This window comes from Eubalaena glacialis, chromosome 16 (genome assembly GCF_028564815.1).
Source record: "Eubalaena glacialis isolate mEubGla1 chromosome 16, mEubGla1.1.hap2.+ XY, whole genome shotgun sequence".
Classification (NCBI taxonomy): domain Eukaryota; kingdom Metazoa; phylum Chordata; class Mammalia; order Artiodactyla; family Balaenidae; genus Eubalaena; species Eubalaena glacialis.
The window spans coordinates 36,779,476-36,804,394 of NC_083731.1; the positions used below are offsets into that span (position 1 = coordinate 36,779,476).

General features: G+C 33.8%; 1 protein-coding gene across 2 annotated transcripts in view; it reads left to right on the plus strand.

The window, feature by feature from the left end:
* KLHL1 (kelch like family member 1) overlaps positions 1–22,272 on the plus strand; it is a 411,623-nt gene extending 389,351 nt beyond the window's left edge. For both annotated transcript variants that reach the window (XM_061170762.1, XM_061170763.1), the window contains 3 exons: positions 1,816–2,028; positions 10,839–11,010; positions 22,213–22,272. In XM_061170762.1, the coding sequence (XP_061026745.1) occupies positions 1,816–2,028; positions 10,839–11,010; positions 22,213–22,272 (445 nt within the window). The remainder of the gene's footprint in view (positions 1–1,815; positions 2,029–10,838; positions 11,011–22,212) is intronic.
* Positions 22,273–24,919: the final 2,647 nt, after the last annotated feature.

A 24,919-nucleotide genomic window follows, 5' to 3' on the forward strand; every position in this document is an offset into this window, starting at 1 on the left:
TTAATTTCAGCATATTGCAAGACTGAGAGCCAGCGGACAACTTGTGAGTCATCAAGCAGAGGCATTACATCCATAACGGGAACACTTGGGCAATCAAAAGTATTTTTTCATGTCAGGCATTGAGAGAAACATAAACATCTTTAAAAAATCTCCAGGATTTGAAGTCAGTTTAAACATCATATTTTAGACTTACTAAAGAATATTAGAGGATGAATTTTTAAATCTAAGGCCTAAACTATTTTATATACTAAGTAATAAAGTCTTCCTATGCATTTACTTAGTTAGAATTAAGTCTGTTTACCAATATATTAAGCATAATGTCCACTAGTAAAGCAAAAATTTCATGACATCTAATCTTATTAAACCATAAACAAGTTATAACATTCCTCTACTCAAAATCCTCCCATGGCTTCCTGTTTCACTTAGGGAAAATGTCTACATTTGCTTTAGACATTAGACAAATGTCTAAACACCTGTGTGAGGCCCACCCTTTACCCTTACCCATCATCTCCTCTGCTACCCTGCCCACTATCTCTGCTCCTGCTGTTCTGGCTTCCTTGCTGCCCCTGGAACTTTGCACTCACCTGTTCAATCGGCCTCAAATCTTCTCCCCCAGAGATATTCCTGAACTCACCTCCAAACACTACCATCTTCTTCAAGTTTGGGGGCAAACATCACCTTCTCAATGAGACCTTTTTTGATCATATACTTAAATTTGTAACTGCAACTCCCACTCCCACCATTTGCACTCCTGACCCCACTTCCCTGCTCTATGTGTCTACAGCCCTTAGTAGTATATAATACACGTGTTTACTGTGTGTATTATGTCTATATCGCTCCTAGTAGAATTGAGTGCAAGGAATTTTTTCCTGTTTTGTTCACGGATATATTCACAAAATTTGGGATGTTGTGTGACATATACTAGGCATTCAAAGTTAGGTGTTGAATAAATGAGTAAATAAATAAATTCAACTCTGTACCTTTCTGTGATACAATCTTCATGGCTATTATTAAATAAGCAAGAATGTTTTTACCAAGAATAGATCATGTATTTCTACTTTTGTATTCTATGAATGTATTTTAAGTACCATGTGTGCTGTAATATTTCTTTTCCTGGGTTCCTATCATACTTCTCATTAATGAAATAGCAAAATAAGTGTATCAAGTAAGTTTCAGCAATATTCAATCAGGCTAATATCATTGTACTCTTTTTTCCTATAAAGTTTTGTCTATCCAGATAACACATTAGCTATAGTATAGGCACTGATTAAGAAAGCTAGTGTTATGACAATATGTGTTTAAATTATTCCATTTATTTAGTGTTCTAAACTGTGAATACAGAACACAAGAAGTAGGCATGATTTACCTACTGGCAAAATCAATAGCAAAATCAATTGTTGAACAACAAGTAAGATAATCGATTTTCTTCTGATTTTGCTCATTTTCAAGAAAAATTGAAGATAAATATATCTTATTTTCAAAATAGGCATTCCTCAATATTTATTAAAATAATGTATTAGATGATTTAATTATTTACACAAAAATAGTTTTAATCTAACATTCTAGAAATAAAGAGGTTAGAAAATTATCATTTTAATTGCATCTAGTATACAGCCTATTAGAATCATGGGATTTAGGTATACATAATTAGTTATAATGTCCCTTTAACAAAAATTTCCATGTGACGTAATATATTTTTAACACATTTGAGGCTCATGCTGTGATTGAAAATTTATTTGTAAAGGACTTTTCCTTTCCTTCATCTGGTCATACAGACTGTAATACTAAATCATGTTTTCCCCATTGTGTTTTTAGGTTGTATTCAGTTGGAGGTCGAGATGGAAGTTCCTGTTTGAGTTCAATGGAATATTATGATCCTCACACAAATAAGTGGAACATGTGTGCTCCAATGTGTAAACGAAGAGGGGGTGTTGGAGTGGCCACATGTGATGGTTTTCTTTATGCAGTAGGAGGTCATGATGCTCCAGCTTCAAACCACTGTTCTCGGCTGCTAGATTACGTAGAAAGGTAAGACCCCAAGGCACAGTTATAGTGAAAGAAAGAATGCGAATTACATTGATACCTAATGCAAACGATTATAAAATCTGCATAATTTAGGAAAGTAAATTCAACTCCTAGAGCTGCTTTATTAGTCTCTCTCTTTCTCTCGCTCATGCACGTGCCCACGTGCACGCGCACGCACACACACACGCCACTTTATGTCTTACCTTATTTTTTCTTTCCTCATCCTCCCTCCCTCCTTCCTTCTTTCTTTTTTTCCGTTCTTTTCAACTAATATTTTTAAAAACCCTACAATTTATTTTTACATAATTCTAAAGTTATCTTTAAACTTCTCATTAATATGTTTTAAAAGGTCTATTAAAATACAGTTTTAAATAATTTTTAAAATGCATGAATGTCTGTTAATTCTTTTTTTTAAAAAATTGATATTTTATTTATCTGTTCTATTCATCCTGTCTTATTTGTTCTACTACACTTTTCAAATTCGTAAAGGTGAATTATGAACTTTGTTTTATGCCATACCTTTCTTAATGTAAGACAGGCTTATTAGAACTATATTTCCTATTATCCTGGTGTATAGAAGAAGTATAGATCCTCTTTTAATTCCTTCTTAAAAATGGCAGGTGCACAGAGGCTGGAGTGAAAATTTACCTTGGCTTCAGTCTTGGTCCAACTATCCACACACTTCCTGGCATGGTTATGGATGAATTCTCTTTAGTGGATGTGGATCTCTTAGCACTTTTGTGTCATGTGAAGTAAGGATTAGAGAGTTAGAGAAACTTACAGTGATATTTTCTATTACATAAGGAAACATGCTGATACATGAGGAAGTGAGATTAGGAAATATTGAGGATAATTTTTTTTTATCACCTGGGAGAGGATAAGTAATTCTACCTTAATGAATAACTTCAAAAGTTTTAGTGACTTAATACTATAATGCTCTTTTTTTTCATGCTATGTGTCCATGTGATATTATTACTTTAGTACCCAGAATGACATATAAGCCAAAATATGGGCACCACTGATCTCCATGTCAGAAGGGAAAAGCCAGAGAATAGTACTACATTGTTTATGCATTCTTAAAGATTCAACCTTCAAGTAATATAATTCTCCTTTGTTGATACTTTGATGACAACTCAGTCACATGGTCACAGAAAACTTCAGAGTGTGGGAAGACAGTATCTGACTTTGTACCTGGGAGAGGAACAGATGTCTGGAGGATCACACTGATGACCACAGCAATTTTCCTCTTAATATTAAGAAATCAAATCCTTTATATCCATGCTTGATAGTGGAATAGTCAGTGGAAGAAAGGGGCTCTCTCTCATTTATGATACTTTATTCTTAGGATACATGAACATTTTTACTGAGAATAAGGCCATTGGCAGGAGATAGCTTTTAGTGAACAGGCTCTGTTCAAACTTAAGCCACTTCTTGAATAAAATACAGAAATGTTTAATGATATCGCTACTCTGTGAAATAGACTGTAGATTTATGGCTATATATACATAGAGGATGGCATTAAGCTCACCACAGTTGCACTTCAATGTTCTCTTGTCCAGTGAAATTAGGAACTATAGGTGCTACAGTGAGGACAGTGGTCAGAGTCCAACTTAATAAATGTATGCTTTTATAAACACAAACATGCAAACATTTATTTTAAAAATACTGCTAATAGAATGACAGATTATTCACATTTTCGTTTGCTAAATTCTTGGGAAAAAATGACAAAGAAAATGAATATGATGGGGCTGCTACTTTTATGGCAAATATATAAATGCTACTAATAAAATGATATTTCATACACATTATTTTCTAAGTTCACTCTCTAATGCATTAAAATGTTGTTTGTGAACAGAGGCATAACGAATTCAGTCTAGGAATACATTTATGGTGCAAAATTGTATTTAATAAAGCATAACTATTTTAAGTTATAGGAGTGCAGTGGGGATGAACAGCTTAAGTAATGCAGAAGCACAGCATCATCATGATTCTTATCCAAGCTCATACCATGTGTCAGATTAACAGCATTTTTTACAATTTCTATAAGATATATTCTATATTGATGATTTTACATAATGGTACCCCTGTAGAATTACTTTGCACGTGTAATGTAAAGAATGTTTCTTAGTATATAATCATAGGCAAACAAATCATTAGGAATAGCAGGTAGTGTACAATGTTATGCTTTACAGATAGATAAATAAGTAGATAGACAAATGTTGTTATATGACAATGATTTCTTATAGAAGTGTAAAGGTATTATAAAGTAGCAAAGTACAGTTATATAGCACCTATCAAAAATTGTAAATTCAGGCTTTCTTAAATGCAAGGAACATCGGTACTTCAAATCAGAACAGATAAGAAAGCAGGGACTGAGTAAGAACATGAAGTTTAGAATAGTTGCTGGAACAGTAAAAACTAATTTTGTAGCCAAGCCTCACTCTAGTGAGAGCATCTTAGTGGACAAAAGCAGTGTGCAAAAATGCAGTAAGTTCTAGCAGAATTTAGACCCAGAAGGTGCAATTCATCAGAAAAAGCACATTCATCTATCTATTCACTTATTCAATAAATATAGTTTTGTGTGTGCTTTCACTGTACTAAATAGAGCTTAAAATGTATTAGAAAAAAAGAGATAAAGAAATGAATAATTAGAACTTTGAGATCACAAAGCTGGAAATCAGGCAATGGATCAGAAAATATGCTCAAAGTCATCAGTACCACTGCTGGCTAATAAGAGATCAGGACCACCTTTGCCCTTGAATCTACATCCCAGTAATGAGACCTGATATGAAAGGGTGTCAAGATTAAAGGAACCTCCTAAACCTACCTTTGTAATATCCACTCTTGCTTCCTCCAATCTTTTCCCCTAGAGTAGCCAGAGGAAACTTCTCATAATGCAGATTTGACCTGAAAGTGCAATGGAGTTTTCCTTTGTACGAATTATCAACATAATGAAAAAATTATTTGTTTTACATCAATTTTTCCACTAAACTAGATTCTATGTGCTGGCCAAGATTATCTTGTCTATGCCTATACTCCTCCGCTTGGCTCAATTCCTGGCACTGAGTAAGCACTTAACAAGCATTTATTAAATCAGTCAGACACCAAGAAAAAGAGGCCTCAAATTTCTCACAAGGAAAGCATTATGAGGTATACTGTAAATAGGTAGGTAGATAGATAAATAGATGGATAGATAGATAGATAGAGATTTTAAGAGGGATGGATAGAGAGATGGATGAATGTTTAGATGGATTGAAGGAAAGATGGACAGGTTTTAAAAGGGATAAATGGAGGGATGGATGGATGGATGAATGTTTGGAGGGACTGATGGAAAGATATGTAGATAGATATTGATTTATTACTTCTCTATTTGCATGTGAACACCCATTTCCATCATCACTGGCTGAGGATTCATGATTTACATATACTTTAGGCATATCTTCAATAGACAGAAAATATTTGATTGAGACGAAAATATTAAGCAATTATTCATATATTTGTTGAAAATTATATCATTATATCTTATCAACCAAACATTATTAACAACAATCACAATTTTGATATATAACTTATAATAAATATACAACTTTTGTTCAAGGTCTACCAAAATCTACTCCAGTCATAACAGAAAAAGTCATCTAAAATAACAGTATTTAACTTATTACTGTCAGGATATGACAATTTTTATCATCTTTAGATCTTTGTTAAAAATGAAATAATTTAAGATATGCTGTCCAACATACAGGGATAACTACATTATCTACTTAAATAATTCTTTTCAGATTACCATAAACATTAATATATAGAGCAAGTATGGAATTTTGGATTCTTTCATTTCTCTTAATTTCTCATTTCATCCTTTTGGTTTAGACATAATCCAAGAATTTCTGAACACTGAAGAGAGATGATAAAAGAGAGACTTACTTTTAATTTAAATTATGGATGCTATCCTAGGCCTTAAGTAGCACATTAATATATTAATTCACATTTTTTGATATGTGAGATCCTAAATTTTCTACAAAAATGTAATTGCTTGAATTGTTTAAAGTTAAAATGTTAGGTAGGCACTTTTGTACTTTATAATAAATATTTCTTTTTATTCTTCTTAAGATCTTACTGTTGGAACCAGCCAAATGAGTGCAGCATGAAAATATTTTTTTTTGCCTTTGTTTTTCTATTATTGTGCATGCATAATCTTTGCTACTTCTTTGATAACAAATTATGTTCAAATTTCTGGTAGAAATATATATAACAGATGGAGATCCTATGACAGTCTACATATATAAAGCCCTTGTTTCATAAGTAGATGCAATAATTATTAACCTATACCATAGCCATACTAATTTATATTTGTGATTAATATTTGCCTCAGTAGCTTATGAGGCAAGTGTTATCTTTGAAGTGGTCAGCTGGACACAGGGAGTGACAGAGTAATCTGTTGTCCTGGGATATTTTGCCTGGAATGCTGACATCATGGTAATTTATCTGCAAGCTTTGGAGGAAGGAGAACAATTCTGTGGAAGGTAGATGTACATGAAAAGATGAAACATGTGATGTCTTATATAGATGGAAGGTTATCAACGCTGGTATCAAACTCTGAAATTCATTTTCACGTTGAGAAAGGTATTTAAAAATACATAATTTGGGCTCACAGCACTAGTAAATTTTTCTATTATATGAGTAGAGAAAATAATTACATAAAGAATCTATTTCTCCTTAGTTTTGAACTGTTAAAGATATTTATTTTAAAAGTGAGTTTTTACTAGCATTAAAATCTTCTGTGTATGCTCCATGTTCTGTTGATTGACAATAGCTTAAATAATTTTTAAAACTTTAATGAGAAAGCTACACCTGAGAGGAGTCGGAGTTGCTTAGCGGGTCCTTGCTTTCTCCGGTTCTGTCACCAGCTCATCTCTCCTCCCCTCAATCTGGAAGAGTAGATGTAATGGAATATGACCTAGTCAAAATAGAGTTTTTCATACACCTTCATAGAAAAGTTGAAATCAAATTAACTTTAAAAAATACGTTTGGGCTTCTCTGGTGGCGCAGTGGTTGAGAATCTGCCTGCCAATGCAGGGGACACGGGTTCGAGCCCTGGTCTGGGAAGATCCCACATGCCGCGGAGCAACTAGGCCCGTGAGCCACAACTACTGAGCCTGCGCGTCTGGAGCCCGTGCTCCGCAACAAGCGAGGCCGCGATAGTGAGAGGCCCGCGCACCGCGATGAAGAGTGGCCCCCACTTGCCGCAACTAGAGAGAGCCCTCGCACAGAAACGAAGACCCAACACAGCCAAAAATAAATAAATTAATTAATTAAAAAAAATATGTTTGTATAAAAATAAGCAAAAACTGTTGAAAGGGGGAACAGAAATCTAGTTATATTGCCCATTAAACATAAGATAAATGTTTATCTTCTAATTGTAGAAATAACAATGCTTGAAAAGGTAATGGTACTTCAAAAATTTCAAGGGAGATCTTCAATGAGAAACTAACTTTTGTTCTGTGATTATCATATGCCTTTAGCAAGTTTTCATTTTACAGCCAATTTTAGCCACTATATACGGATGCATCTCTTTCCTGAGGGCTGTAAACTTTAATAGAGTCCCTGATGCAGAGCTCACATTCTGACCATGAAGGCCAAGGTGAGACGTAGGAAAGGCAGACAGCCTGAATGCAAAAAGACAGCAGCAGCCCCCCACCCGCTTTTTCTTTTCTTTCTTTCTTTTTATAAACAGGCAAACCGAAGCAAAAAAGAATGCTTAGAACAAAATTTTGTCAAAAACGTGAACAGAAAATGATAGTGTTCACTGTTAGTAATTGTTTGGAAAGAGCTTATACACCTGTGGATCTTTCCCTAAGCTAAAAAATGCTGTTTAGTTCATTTGGGGGGTAACAATTATGTGTATCCCCAGGCTGAGAGGTAAATCCACGGAGTGAGTTCTAAATACAGAAAAATCAATTTAGATTCATTAATGTGAGAACAAGGATAACCATTACTGGGTAATTTTGAATTAGTGTGATTACTGCATAAATATCTGGGAGAGAGACAGAGAGAGAGAGAGAGAGTGTGAGTGTGTGTGTAGGAGGGGGTAGGGTTTGGACTCAGTTTTTCTTTTGGTTTGGTTTGATTTTCTAGCAATATATATAAGTTTAAATATCATCACCATTGTCAGATATAAATTAAAAGATTGCTATTAAACACATAAAATATGTTACCTACCAATGAAAATAGGTGTATTTAATTCAAAGATTTGTATCTTCTAGGAGAATGCCTAAATTTTTTAACTTTTCTTCAGGAATTTTGTAAAATGTGAAAAGAATGATATCTATTTCAAAGTGTAGTATATTATTTCTAAATGTGTACCTAGATATAGGACATACTAGTGTTTTCTTAATTTTTCCTGAAGTATGAGTATATGAGAATATCTTCATTATATAAGCTTCACTTAAAATTTCAGAAGCCTTCAGAAATGCATTTATTATTCCTTAGTGCTCTTAGTGTTAGCTTTTTTCTCAGTTCTTCTGCCTTTTTGCAAAGTGATAAAGTCTGCTATGTAGACAGTAGTTGAAAAAAATCCTATAGAGCTGAATAATAATTACATGGGGACTAAAATAGGACTTCAGGAAAAGCTATTTAAGTGAAGTGATTGTGATAAAAGGCAGACTGGCTTCTATTGGAAAATGAATAAAATATAAAGAACGTTCACATTTCACTGAAATTAGGAGTATTATACATTTTTCCTTTTAAAGTTATTTTTATGACAAAAATTTCCTGACAGAAAAGTAAACAACTCCCCGTATTCATTACCCAGATTCAACAACCATCACCAAATTGCATCATCCATTCACCTTTACAGTATTTTTTTCCCTGAAGTATTTTAAAGTAATTCTTTACTTTAGCTCAAAACCTTTATGAATTCATCCCAGAAACAAACAATGGAAAATGATCAGAACTTTACATTTTTAGCATAATCACAATGTCATTATCACAACTAATAAAAATTTAAATAATCTCTTATTATAATCTGATACCCAGAATTAAAATTTCCAAAATGTCTTAAACATCTTTTAATAGTTGGTCTATAAATTGGGTCCAAGTAAGTTTCACTCACTTTATTTTTTTACATTTTAAAGTCACATTTAATTTAGAACAGCTACTTCTTCTTAGTAATTCATTTTATTACTGGGCTTTTCTTCCCTGAAAAATTCAGTCAGGTATCTTATAAAATGTTCCACTTTGTGGATTGTACAATTTGATTCCTTGTGGTGTCTTTTCTTTTCTCATCTTTCCTTTTTTTTGTCCTCTGTTTTTATGTTTATATATTTCAAAATATTCATGGTAGAAGTTTAAATATCTTAAAGAAGATTTGATAGCATAGATTGCATATTTGCATTTGTGTCTATGTGTGCCTGTGTCTATTTGTGATGTTTTACACTTATTAACTACAGCATATAAAATTACTTTTTTATTTGCCTGACAGCCTATACTTTAAGGTGGTCCTGATTTTCAGGCATTCAACTAATCTCTCATTTCACATATATCATCTTGGCTGTCACAACTCCTCCAGACATGGTGTGTAAATGCATGTAATGTCCTGGGAGAAATATTCTCTGCAAAATATAAATTCCAGATCCTTGGGGTCCTTCTAGTCATTTCTCTTGTAACGACCTTCTTTATTTTCAATAAACTGTAGGTGGGTTTTTTGGCTTGTTTGTGTTTGTTTCTTTTTTTCATTAAAATTTCATAACAAGATTGGAGTAGAAAAACAAACTAGGAATAAATTTGCTGTCATCCAGTCTTCTTTTATATTTGCTCTACTGGGTTCTTACTAGATGTTTTCGTACCTGAACCTGCAGTTGTAGGTTAAAGGTAAAGAGGTGGCTTAATCATTCCTTCTTAGCTGAAGTAAAGCACACTCACCAAGGAATTCTTTGGTGTCTTACCACCCAACACATAAAATATCTGTATGTAATGTATGGTGATCAGACTCTCTGGAAATTTAATTCTTTTTAGTTAAAATTCAATAATAATACTTGGACCCTCTGCTTCAATCTCTTGATTTACCAATCTCTCCTTTCCAGTGAATCCTGATTAATTGTCACAGATATTAAGCTATTAAGATAGCTCTGTTCATGTTGTACTTATTTCCTCAAGTTTCAATGGTTCCCTATTTTCCTATTGAGTAAGCACAAAATACTTTCTTACTCTGGGAATTAAGCAATCCATGAACTGATCAAAAACCACCTTTTTAAGCACTGCTTCTTCTTATACCCTTGAACCTGGCCACACTACACACCTACTTTCCACAAAGCTGGCCATGCATTTTTATTAACACTTGTGTTCCTTTGTAAAAAATATCTCTTTCTTTCTAGCAAATTTAGGATAGATTTTCAGACCTGATTTAAAGGAGACTTCAAATGTGAAGTATTTCATAATTCTCCCAGATTTTTAACCATTACTTCTGTTTCATGACCATAACACTTTCTTGTACCTGTTTTAAAGAACCTCATTCTACTGTGGAACAATAGTTATTTACATATCTGACTTCCTTGTGGAAAGCAATCATGATATTCATTTTTGTAAGATGACTCTGCATCCATCCAATTAAGAGTCTAGGTATGTTTTAAAAATACCTTAAACTATAGAAAGCCAGACATTGTGGATATTGGTTCCTGAAAACCTGCTTAAATATTGAGTTTTTAGAAAAAAAAGTTAAGTTTTCTTTTTCATGGCTTGTTTTGAAAGGGCATCATTAATATAGTAAAAGTTCAATGTGACTAGAATATGTTATGTCCTTTATCCTTACATTTTAGATATGATCCCAAAACAGACACATGGACCATGGTGGCTCCTTTGAGTATGCCCAGAGATGCTGTTGGTGTCTGTCTCCTTGGTGACAGACTATACGCTGTTGGTGGCTATGATGGGCAGACATACCTCAACACTATGGAATCCTATGATCCACAAACTAATGAATGGACCCAGGTAAGATTGTTGCCAGCATAATTTACTTCACATATAAGAATTTATTTCACTTACTTCCTTTGGAGGAGAGGGGTACATACAGCAATGTATCTAGTCAAATTACTCTGAACTCAAAATGATTGATTTTGTCCATTTTCATGTTCATTTTGTAAAAATGAACATGAAAATTAAATCATATGTTTTTGTGTACTTTTCTCTTGTGTATTCTATACTTCAATAAAACTTATATTAGAAAGTTACATTCATGCTTCAGTGAGATTTCCACTGTATTATAAGTCATAACAAGAGACAGGAACTGAATTTTAATTAGCTGAAGCAAAAAATAAAAGTGGAATATATTGGTTCACAAAAACTCATCTTTAAAATATTTGGTTTTAGAGATAACAAAAATAAGAGAATGGAAACCTGCAGAAATCAAATTTCTGCCTCCTGTTTTTGCTTAACTATCTTTGTTAGGTTGATTGCTACTCACTGCAGAGAGAATTTTCCATGGGGTGGTGATGCTGGAAACTCCAAGTGGGAATCCTCACAGCCATAATCAGAAAATAAAAGAATTCTTTGTTCAAAAGAAACCCCAAAACAAACAGCAAAGAGCTCTGAATGGTCTGTCGTATAAAGCACTCATTCCTGGACAAACACTTTGGCCAAGAAGAAGGAGTAAAATAATTGGCTGATCTTAGGTTAGCCTTTGAACATACACTGTAGTTAGAGATTCAGGATCATGCTCAGAGAAGCTCCCAATCTGGTCTAAGATCTGGAGTATTTGTGTTGGGGTGTGTGTGAGTGCTGGGGAAAGATGAGAGGAGGACAACTTAATTATGGTGGAAAATAACTTATGCTGTACAGTTACTATAGCCTTGCTTGTAATGAAGGGAATGGGTATATTTTCAGACTTTTGTCCTTATATTCAATTTCTCCCTACTTTCTTTTTTTGCCAAATCTCCTAATATTTCTTATTTCTCTCCTTTATCAGAAACTTAAAAAGGAGAAACAATTTAAACAAACAAACCAATTTTCCATCAATGGATGCAGTTAAATTCCAAAGTCTTACTTAGTTGAACCAGGATAATAACCTCATCTCCTCTTATTCCTTAGTGTGTAGAAGGCTTTATTTTTGGTCATAGAAATTGACTAAAATTTGATTGAAGTAAATTTCTTTGAAAAAATGTTTACTTTTAAAGATACATAACTTCCTTGATTGTGCCAGTTTTGATGATATGTGTTCAACTAAAATATTAAATAAGCTGACTTTGAAGTACAAAACCAGACTCCTCATGGTCAGACTAAGGTATCTGCCTTATGAACCTTACTCTTCCCCAAGGGAAAATCCTTTGATTCCAATGAAGATGCATTTGGCTAAGAAGGAAGAAGAAAGGTGGAATGGAGGAACAAATAGGAAGAATTTGGAGAAATAGGTCCTGTGATGTTCTGTGTTTTACTTTAATTGTGAGAAAGAAGCATTCCTTATCCAGAGAGCAACAAATATAAAATAAGCTGTAATTATTGCACTGAGATTTTAGAAGATATATTTTAATTCCTTACCTTCCTGAGTCCCTAGTGTTTACAAAGGGAGCACTGCTATGATTGTCGACTTGTGAAGGAAATGTACCAGTTCAGTGGTATATATTTTAAACGTGCTACTTTTACAAATGAACATTAAATAAGGGAAGTTTATGGGCATATAAATGATATAATATCTTCATTACATATTTATAGAAATGAGCCATTATGCTTATCATTCCTCTAAAATTGAAAACAAAATAATGTATGTAGTAGTAATGGGTAAAAGCATCCTAAAGGCCATTTTCCCTCATCTGTATTTTATTACACTCTTTTGGATCATATAGTATCTCACAAAGAGCAAAATGGTATTTAAAATGTTTTATAATGCTCATCCACCAGAGGGCAGACAGAAGAAGCAAGAAGAAATACAATCCTGCAGCCTGTGGAACAAAAAAAACATTCACAGAAACATAGAAAAGATGAAAAGGCAGAGGGCTATGTACCAGATGAAGGAACAAGATAAAACCCCAGAAAAACAACTAAATGAAGCGGAGATAGGCAACCTTCAAGAAAAAGAATTCAGAATAATGATAGTGAAGATGATCCAGGACCTTGGAAAAACAATGGAGGCAAAGATTGAGAAGATGCAAGAAATGTTTAACAAAGACCGAGAAGAATTAAAAAACAAACAAACAGAGATGAACAACACAATAACTGAAATGAAAACTACACTAGAAGGAATCAATAACAGAATAACTGAGGCAGAAGAACAGATAAGTGACCTGGAAGACAGAACGGTGGAATTCACTGCTGTGGAACAGAATGAAGAAAAAAGAATGAAAAGAACTGAAGACAGCCTAAGAGACCTCCGGGACACATTAAATGCAACAACATTCTCATTATAGGGGTCCCAGAAGAAGAAGAGAGAGAGAAAGGACCCGAGAAAATATTTGAAGAGATTATAGTCGAAAACTTCCCTAACATGGGAAAGGAAATAGCCACCCAAGTCCAGGAAGGACAGTGCGTCCCAGGCAGGATAAACCCAAAGAGAAACACGCTGAGACACATAGTAATCAAATTGGCAAAAATTAAAGAAAAAGAAAAATTATTGAAAGCAGCAAGGGAAAAATGACAAATAACATACAAGGGAACTCCCATAAGGTTAACAGCTGATTTCTCAGCAGAAACTCTACAAGCCAGAAGGGAGTGGCATGATATACTTAAAGTGATGAAAAGAGAGAACCTACAACCACGATTACTCTACCCAGCAAGGATCTCATTCAGATTCGATGGAGAAATCAAAAGCTTTACAGACAAGCAAAAGCTAAGAGAATTCAGCACAACCAAACCAGCTCTACAGCAAATGCTAAAGGAACTTCTCTAAGTGGGAAACACAAGAGAAGAAAAGGACCTATAAAAACAAACCCAAAACAATTCAGAAAATGGTCATAGGAACATACATGTCAATAATTACCTTAAGCGTGAATGGATTAAATGCTCCAACCAAAAGACACAGGCTTGCTGAATGGATACAAAAACAAGACCCATATAGATGCTGTCTACAAGAGACCCACTTCAGACCTAGGGACACATACAGACTGAAAGTGAGGGGATGGAAAAAGATATTCCATGCAAATGGAAATCAAAAGAAAGCTGGAGTAGCAAAACTCATATCAGATAAAATAGACTTTAAAATAAAGAATGTTACAAGAGACAAGGAAGGACACTACATAATGATCAAGGGATCAATCCAAGAAGAAGATACAACAATTATAAATATTTATGCACCCAACATAGGAGCACCTCAATACATAAGGCAACTCCTAACAGCTATAAAAGAGGAAATCGACAGTAACACAATAATAGTGGGGGACTTTAACACCTCACTTACACCAATGGACAGATCATCCAAAATGAATATAAATAAGTAAACAGAAGCTTTAAATGACACAATAGACTAGATAGATTTAATTGATATTTATAGGACATTCCATCCAAAACCAGCAGATTACACTTTCTTCTCAAGTGTGCACGGAGGATTCTCCAGGATAGATCACATCTTGGGTCACAAATTAAGCCCCAGTAAATTTAAGAAAATTAAAATCATATCAAGCATCTTTTCTGACCACAACGCTATGAGATTAGAAATGAATTACAGGGAAAAAAACGTAAAAAACACAAACACATGGAGGCTAAACAATACGTTACTAAATAACCAAGAGATCAGTGAAGAAATCAAAGAGGAAATCAAAAAATACCTAGAGACAAATGACAATGAAAACACGATGATCCATAACCTATGGAATACAGCAAAAGCAGTTCTAAGAGGGAAGTTTATAGCTATACAAGCGTACCTCGAGAAACAACTCAAATAAACAATCTAACCTTACACCTAAAGGAACTAGAGAAAGAAGAACAAACAAAACCCATGGTTAGCAGAAGGAAAGAAATCATAAAGATCAGAGCAGAAATAAATGAAATAGAAACAAAGAAAACAATAGCAAAGATCAATAAAACTAAAAGCTGGTTCTTTGAGAAGATAAACAAAATTGATAAACCTTAGCCAGACTCATCAAGAAAAAGAGGGAGAGGACTCAAATCAATAAATTTAGAAATGAAAAAGGAGAAGTTACAACAGACACCACAGAAATACAAAGCCTCCTAAGAGACTACTACAAGAAACTCTATGCCAATAAAATGGACAACCTGGAAGAAATGGACAAATTCTTAGAAAGGTATAACCTTCCAAGGCTGAACCAGGAAGAAATAGAAAATATGAACAGGCCAATCACAAGTAATGAAATTGAAACTGTGATTAAAAATCTTCCAACAAACAAAAGTCCAGTACCAGATGGCTTCACAGGTGAATTGTATCATTTAGAGACGAGCTAACACCCATCCTTCTCAAACTCTTCCAAAAAATTGCAGAGGAAGGAACACTACCAAACTCATTCTATGAGGCCACCATCACCCTGATACCAAAACCAGACAAAGATACTACAAAAAAAAAAAAAAAATTACAGACCAATAACACTGATGAATATAGATGCAAAAATCCTCAACAAAATACTAGCAAACAGAATCCAACAACACCTTAAAAGGATCATACACCATGATCAAGTGGGATTTATCCCAGGGATGCAAGGATTCTTCAATATACACAAGTCAATCAATGTGATACACCATATTAACAAATTGAAGAATAAAAACCATATGATCGGGCTTCCCTGGTGGTGCAGTGGTTGAGAATCTGCCTGCCAATACAGGGGACATGGGTTCGAGCCCTGGTCTGGGAAGATTCCACTTGCCGCAGAGCAATTGGGTCCGTGAGCCACAACTACTGACCCTGTGCGTCTGGAGCCTGTGCTCTGCAACTAGAGAGGCCGTGATAGTGAGAGGCCTGCGCACCGTGATGAAGAGTGGCCCCCGCTTGATGCAACTAGAGAAAGCCCTCACACAGAAACGAAGACCTAACGCAGCCAAAAATAAATAAATAAATTTTGAAAACGGGACATTTAATATCTATATTAAAAAAAAAAACACATGATCATCTCAATAGATGCAGAAAGAGCTTTTGACAAAATTCAACATCCATTTATGATAAAAACTCTCCAGAAAGTGGGCATAGAGGGAACCTACCTCAACATAATAAAGGCCATATATGACAAACCCACAGCAAACATCATTCTCTATGGTGAAAAAGTGAAAGCATTTCCTCTAAGATCAGGAACAAGACAAGGATGTCCACTCTCACCACTATTATTCAACATAGTTTTGGAAGTCCTAGCCATGGCAATCAGAGAAGAAAAAGAAATAAAAGGAATCCAAATCGGAAAAGAAGAAGTAAAGCTGTCACTGTTTGCAGATGACATGATACTATACAAAGAGAATCCTAAAAATGCCACCAGAAAACTACTAGAGCTAATCAGTGAATTTGGTAAAGTTGCAGGATACAAAATTAATGCACAGAAATCTCTTGCATTCCTATACAATAATGATGAAAAATCTGAAAGAGAAATTAAGGAAGCACTCCCATTTACCATTGCAACAAAAAGAATAAAATACCTAGGAATAAACCTACCTAGAGAGACAAAAGATCTGTATGCAGAAAACTATAAGACACTGATGAAAGAAATTAAAGATGATACCAACAGATGGAAAGATATACCATGTTCTTGGACTGGAAGAATCAGTATTGTGAAAATGACTATACTACCCAAAGCAATCTACAGATTCAATGCAATCCCTATCAAATTACCAATGGCATTTTTTGTGGAACTAGAACAAAAAATCTTAAAATTTTTTTGGAGACACAAAAGATCCCGAATAGCCAAAGCAGTCTTGAGGGAAAAAAAACGGAGCTGGAGGAATCAGACTCCCTGACTTCAGATTATACTACAAAGCTACAGTAATCAAGACAATATGGTACTGCCACAAAAACAGAAATATTGATCAGTGGAACAAGATAGAAAGCCCAGAGATAAACCCACACACCTATGGTCAGCTAATCTATGACAAAGGAGGCAAGGATATCCAATGGAGAAAAGACAGTCTCTTCAATAAGTGGTGCTGGGAAAACTGGACTGCTACATGTAAAAAAATGAAATTAGAACACTCCCTAACACCATACTCATAAATAAACTAAAAATGGATTAGAGACCTAAATGTAAGACTGGACACTATAAAACTCTTAGAGGAAAACCTAGGAAGAACACTCTTTGACATAAATCACAGCAAGATCTTTTTTGACCCACCTCCTAGAGTAATGGAAATAAAAACAAAAATAAACAAATGGGACCTAATGACACTTCAAAGCTTTTGCACAGCAAAGGAAACCATAACCAAGACAAAAAGACAACCCTCAGAATGGGAGAAAATATTTGCAAATGAATCAATGGACAAAAGATTAATCTCCAAAATATATAAACAGCTCATGCAGCTCAATATTAAGGAAACAAAGAACCCAATCCAAAAATGGGCAGAAGACCTAAATAGACATTTCACCAAAGAAGACATACAGATGGCCAAGAAGCACATGAAAATCTGCTCAACATCACTAATTATTAGAAAAATGCAAATCAAAACTACAATGAGGTATTACCTCACACCAGTTAGAATGGGCACCATCAGAAAATCTACCAACAACAAATGCTGGAGAGGGTGTGGAGAAAAGGGAACCCTCTTACACTGTTCTTGGGAATGTAAATTGATACAGCCACTATGGAGAACAGTATGGATGTTCCTTAAAATACTAAAAATAGAATTACCATATGATCCAGCAATCTCACTACTGGGCATATACCCAGAGAACACCATAATTCAAAAAGACACATGCACCCCAATGTTCATTGCAGAACTATTTACAATAGCCAGGTCATGGAAGCAACCTAAATGCCCATCAACAGATGAATAGATAAAGAAGTTGTGGTACATATATACAATGAAATATTACTCAGCCATAAAAAAGGAACGAAATTGGGTCATTTGTTGAGACAAGGATGGATCTAGAGACTGTCATACAGAGCGAAGTAAGTCAGAAAGAGAAAAACAAATATCGTATGTTAACACATGTATATGGAACCTACAAAAATGGTACAGATGAACCAGTTTGCAGGGCAGAAGTTGAGACACAGATGTAGAGAACAAAAGTATGGACACCAAGGGGGGAAAGCCACGGGGTGGTGGGGATGGTGGTGTGATGAATTGGGCTATTGGAATTGACCTTTATACCCTGATGTGTATAAAATTGATGACTAATAGTAACCTGCTGTATTAAAAAATTAAAAAAATATATATAAAATGTTTTATAACAACTTTATTTTAGTACAATAAACATTAATTTTAAAGCTCTTAATTACTTTAAGATTTTATATCCATATCTTATCATTATTTATATTTTTAAGACTCTCAAGGGACCATCAGCAAACCCACACAAAATCCCTTTGAAAATTTTCAGGATTCCAGGCCACTAGAGAAAGTTCTGGTATTTGCTGGATAATACCTGTCACCTTCCCTTCACATACCCCGTAAATGGACAATATCATCTGGTTATTTCATTTACTACTGGCACCATAAAATGGTCAAGCATTAGAATAAATAAGCAAATATATAATAATGTATATTTGAAAAATTTCCCAAGCTAGCTAGAATTGGAAATAATGGAAATAGATTAGAGAGTATTTGCCAGATTCATGTCTTAATAGTTACACAGAGAACAAACCCATGCATGCTTGCAGGTATGTGTGTGTGTTTGTGTTTTAAATAAATTTGACTTTGTCATTTAACATTGTTATTTTGTTTTTTTAATTTGATTTGAAAAAACAATATGTGTGCTTCAAGACATAGAAAGAACAATTTAATTCCGTTTCCCCTAGCCTGGCTAAAATCACCCTTTCATGTCTTCCTTGGTACATTGTTGTAGTGCTGTCTTGCTTCGTCTACCTGCAGCTGTAAAGAAACAAAGATAGTGTGTCATTTACTGTCATATCTCGAAAAACTGACATAGTTGCTGGCATGGGGTGAGAGATATGTGAATGTTTCTTAAATAAATTTATTGTGAATTATTTTTGCAATTCAGTTTACTCTGTTGTGCGTGGATTTAGTTTATTTGCATATAATAGATATATAAGATGCTTAGAATGAGTTTCAGGGAAACCTGGTGAGATATTTAAATCTTCAGTTGCTGTTTAATAATTGGTTTCATGCCAACCTTTTTAGGTTATCATACTAAGGCTGAAAGGTATAACCCTGGAGAGAGAACAGGACAGATTGTTTAAAATATGTATTAAGTAAGATAAAACTGGACCAAGGGGGAAAAGGGGAAGAGGTCTCAAATATTTAAAATGTATTTTTGTAGAATATATCAAATGCTTAAAATAGAATGATAAATGCTGGGGTAAGGGTAATACTTAACACTATGATAGAACTTAAGTGTGTTGGGTAGAGAAATCTTCTTTCAGGAAATGATATGTAAAGTGAAGCATAGAAAATGAGTAATAGTTAAACAGATGAAAATATGGGGAGTGGTTTGGTTTAAGGAAGATAATTTTTAAAGAGCCGCAGGAAAGATAACACATGGCATGTTTCATTCGTCAATAAATAAAGCGGTGAGCAGTAAGTTTGGAGAGATAAATTGTGTCTATATCATATAGGACCAGAAACCATGTTATAGAATCTTGACTTTGCCATAAACCTAAAGAAGATCTAATGAAAGATTTTAGACAGGGAAAGTAAATAATCAGAATTGTGCTTTAAAATGATTGCACTTGATGAGAAGTGAAAAACGATTAGGAGAAAGCAAGATCAGAGTCGGAAATTTATTAGGACATATTTTACTAATCCACTGTAGGGGTGGAAAATTGTTCCTTCTTTCCTTCTTGTTTCTTCAGCTAATGAAACAACTAAATTGACATAAAACAGATTAACAGGAGAAAAACAAATTTAATTTTGTACATATGGAAACCCCATAAATATATGAGACTCAAAAAGTGACCAAAGCAGGAAGCTTTGATACTTTTTAGACAAAGAAACAATAAATTCATGAAGAACTGAGTAGACAAAGTGGTTTGGGATTGAGGTAGTAAATTGGTGAAGAAGTTACAAGATTTGTTTACACAACCTTCTTGGCCCTAAATTCCCTATGTCTGGTGATAAATATGCCTCTGCCCTCCTGGTAGAGAGAGGGTACCATTTCACATGGGAGAATTTTCTCCTGCTTTAAGGGAGATAAGGAGGGTCAGAGTGTCCCTCCTGTGTCCGGCATCTCTCATGTACCTTTAGTTCAAAATAATCAATATGCCAAAGTGGCATATCCTAGAGTGGCATATTCTGCTCCCCTTCACACTTAAGGTGAAACTGTAACCTGAACTAGGTTGAAGACAGTAAGAATGGGTATAATTAAGTTGGTTGGAGAGATACTTATAGGACTTGATGGTTATTTACCTGCAAGGTTGAGGGAGGTAAAACTAAGGGTCATGGATGTGCTCTAGGCTCCTGTCTTGAGCAACTGGGTAGAAAGTGGTGGCATTCACTGGTAAAAGAAGTACAGGAGGAATAGTAAACTCGGGGGAAAAAAGCAGACATTCATTTTTACACACACATATAGGCACATATAGAGATATAGATGCAAATGTAGATACAGACATAAAGTGAAAGTATGTACATTGTACTTCACCTAGAAACTATGCATAGTATTTTTCAGTATTGAATGAACATCAGAGAGTATTTGGGAAACTTCAAAAATACATCTACCCAATACTCATCCCATTCCGATTGAATGGTGGGCCTTGAGTACTTATATTTGTAAAAGTCCCTTAGATGACTCTGATATGAAACAACGCTTCAAAATCATTGGAAACTAAAAGAGAGACAATGGAAACTGTGTGCAGTTTGGAGTCAGAAATATTTCAGATTGTAGACATTAATGTTACCAGATTTACATATTGTCTCTTGACACTCCATTCACATGCCTGTCATATAGAGATGACAACATATGATGAGATTATAAAGGTGACAGTGATCTATAAAAATTATTCTTAACACACAATATGCTGTCAATATATCACATGCCCCTTTTCACTTCTCATTTTGAGCAAATATCTATGAAAAAGACAAGAGATGTTATATTAGCTTTTTAAAAAATAGGGTATTAAATGAAAGGAATAAAAAAAAGTCATATGGGAAGGTTTTTTGGTTTTGTTTCTGTTTTTATTTTTAACCTGCAAGGGGGATGGCAGGTTACAATAAGCACAGTTAAAAGAACTAGTAGATAATTAGATAATGGTGGTAATTTTCATATTTAGAGAGTGAGACCATGTCCTTTCTCAATCAATAAGATAATGTATGTGATCTGAGGTTATTTTGTTCATAGTGATTTTATTTGTTACATTTTATTCCTTTCTCTTTGAAATAATATCCTGTAATTTCTCATCTACCTAATATTTTTATGTGCATAAATTATTCTTAGAAAACTGTAATAAAAATCATTGATATGAAAAAGTTCAAATTACTAAAGTCTTAGTTTACCTCTATGGAATAAATTTTCATTACAAACTTTGTAAAAATTATTGTTTTTTAATATACTTCTAGCCAATTTCATATTCAGGATTATTTTAAAAATCTCAGTTCTCATTTCAATGACAAGCATAATGTAGCCTTTTAAAAAAATAGGCCCTGTAGCAATTGTAATTATGGCCTATTAATGACAAAATATTGAAGCTATATCACTATATGTCTCTGTTTAGAAAGAATGAATAACACATTTAATTCAGTATAATATCTTGGGAAATAACTTCACAATGACTTCAATAGTGAAATAGCTATTTCATCTAAAATATACTCTAAGCTGTCACTATGAAATATCACAAATGTGTCCATGCAAGCTCTAGAATAAATCTTTGCTGGAAACTTTTCTAAAACAGCTTCATTTCACTAAAAATCATTAAAGAATTTATTACTTTCATTAAAAATTCTGTAAATGATTGCAGGTTTAAAAAATTTCAATATACATATTATTGTTTTATGTAAATGTCATTTTCATTGTTTCCATTTATATTGTACTACTTGTGGATAAATTGGGAAAAGAAAAGCACATTTATTAATGATTTTCATGCATATGAATGAGTGGTTTAAATACATTATAATTTGTATATTTTAAGACAGTAAAATTTGTCTTAAATTGTGTTTCATCTTTTTCAACAGATGGCTTCCTTGAATATTGGGAGAGCAGGTGCCTGTGTAGTAGTCATCAAGCAACCTTGACTTATTTTTATTTGGATATATTTTAATTGCTGGAGTGGTTATTTTTATATCAGAGGGCAAGAATGAGAACTTCCTGAGATGAAAATTCTTCAAGAACAAAGATTTTGGTAGATTTACCTACAGATGTCAAAAGAAATAGAAGATCAAACAGAATTATGAGAAACAAGAAAACAAACTGCTCTGGGAACACTATCTGGTCATGTATTAGTTCAGGAATGGTTATTGGTAATATGTTTTGTATTGTAGCATACAGTAACTAGAGTTACCAAAGGCTTGTTTTTCTTGAGCAATTAAAAGGAGAAACCGAGATTTGTGACATGGATAATTTCATGACCACAGTATTATAATCTGTGGCGATACCAAGAGGTTGCCAAGAGTAGAAGACATGATATTTCATCTGACAGAATTTGATCAATTTACTATTTTCCTACTCAGATGTGATCATACCAGGAGGTGGAATGATGTTTATTAAAACAAACATGCTTCTTCCTAATTTTCCTAAACTACGAACTAGAGAAACAGATTCATGCTTGTCTCTTGCATTCAGAAAACAAATCAAAGCTGCATATATCATCTGAGAGGATGGTTGGATTTTATTGCAACTGTATTAGCAATTTGAAGCTGGAAAACACAAAGGATCGTTTTCATTAAGCTTACCACATTGCTTTGCTTTTTGACCACACTGAGCCAAAGAATCAGTACAATTATAGGCTTTTGCCTTATGATGAGTTCAGTGTAAGCATGGAAGTTAGTTATTCTGAATGTTATATATATATATCCATTGCATGTTGAAGTCCTTTAGAATTTTGTTCATAAAGAATCTTAGAAATTTGAGAGAGAAATCTATGATCCATTCATTTGGAGTGTTAATCATCATTGTTAGAAGGAAGGCAGACTTCAGATTCTCATTCCCAACTTTTCAAACTTGCTACATTGATAGGCACATTACTTTATGCCAATGTTTGTAATTGTTTAAAGCATATAGTAGAAACATTACACAGTGTCCTTAATAGTCCATGTAAATTTTAAATATAATTAATAAATAATAGAAAATTTACTTTTATCAGTGTATCTTTTTTCAATAAATTTTAATTCAGAACTGAGTAAAAAATTGACAAGAAGTAGGCGTTTTATTGCTCGACTTTTCAAAAATCAAGAAGTATATATTTTCATCAAAACACAGGTTTATTTCTTCCTAAATACTATGCTGACACCAAATGAAATCTTTAATTATTGTTTTCTTTTGTAGTCACTCACTTGAGACAGCTAACAATTGTGTTTAGAAAATGCCCATCCCATAATGAAAGTGCTGATATTCATGCAGGGGCTAGAAAAGTCAAGAAAATCCCTCTTTTTGAGTCAATGTAAAACATGGAATTAAGTTTTATTACTGGTAGTGGAAAAATATTTGAAATTAATAACCAAGGAAAATATTGATAGTTTATGTCAAGGAAATATTAGGAAATCTAAAACTTCCCAACATGTATATGTAATCAGATTTATTAGTCACATTTCAGAAAAATGATATATTAAGGAAGTATCAGTGTTTTTTTAATCATAGTTAAAAGATGCATAGCATGAAATTTATCATTTTAGCCATTTCTAATTGTACAGTTTAGAATTGTTAAGTATATTTAACTTCTTGGCCCACATATTTTCTTCAATGCATAGAACATACAGATAATATTAGCTAACTGAGGTGGACAATTTATTTTTGAAATGTTAAAGAATAGAGGGGAAGATAAAATATATCAATTTTTTAATCAGTAAAGCTTTGTGGTGGTCATATTTAAAACTTGGTTAATAAATTTATCAATATTTTTACAAAATTTTTTTTTTCCTGAGAGGGAATTTTCCCCAAATTTGCTGCATTCAACCAACTATTTTCTATATGTGTATCGTATTAGCCTGCTGCCTCTTATATTTCATACCATGAGTGTACACACCCAATTTACCATACAAGGACATTGAAGAGCAGTTTGCGCAATAAACTCTAAGCTTATATGAGATAGGAAGAAGGAATATTATCGTGCCATTTACTGAAAAGTATATTGTCCACCAAGGTCACATGAGTTCCAGGACTTACCATCTACCCTGCCATGACTCCAATCCAGGATTCTTGAAACTTTGTCAACTGCTAAGGTGTTAAGGAAGTATCAATGATTTTTTAAGTGTAGTTAAAAGATGCATAACATGAAATTTATGCAGGTCCTTATTCAGTTATGCTAAAGACTGCCCTTTGGGGTGAAATTTCTGCTAAAGACAGGATTTACTATTTGGCTGTTTAATTAATAAGGTATACTTAAATAAAAGAAGTATAGAAAATACCATCAACGAGGATAGTTTTTCTAAGATACTGTTCAGGTTTTTTACTGCATTGATATCTCCAGAATATAACTTACTTTTATAAATACCTCTATATAATCTTAGAATAATCTGCAAATATTTTCAATGTTAAAGATGACTATTAATGATAATAGGAATATATAATATACAATTGTCCCTCCATATCCATGGGGATTTGGTTCCAGGACCTGCCCTGGATACCAAAGTCTGTAGATGCTCAAGTCCCATAGTCAGTGCTTCACATCTGTGTGTTCCACCAACCTCAGACTGTGTAGTACTGTATTTATTGAAATGATAGTGA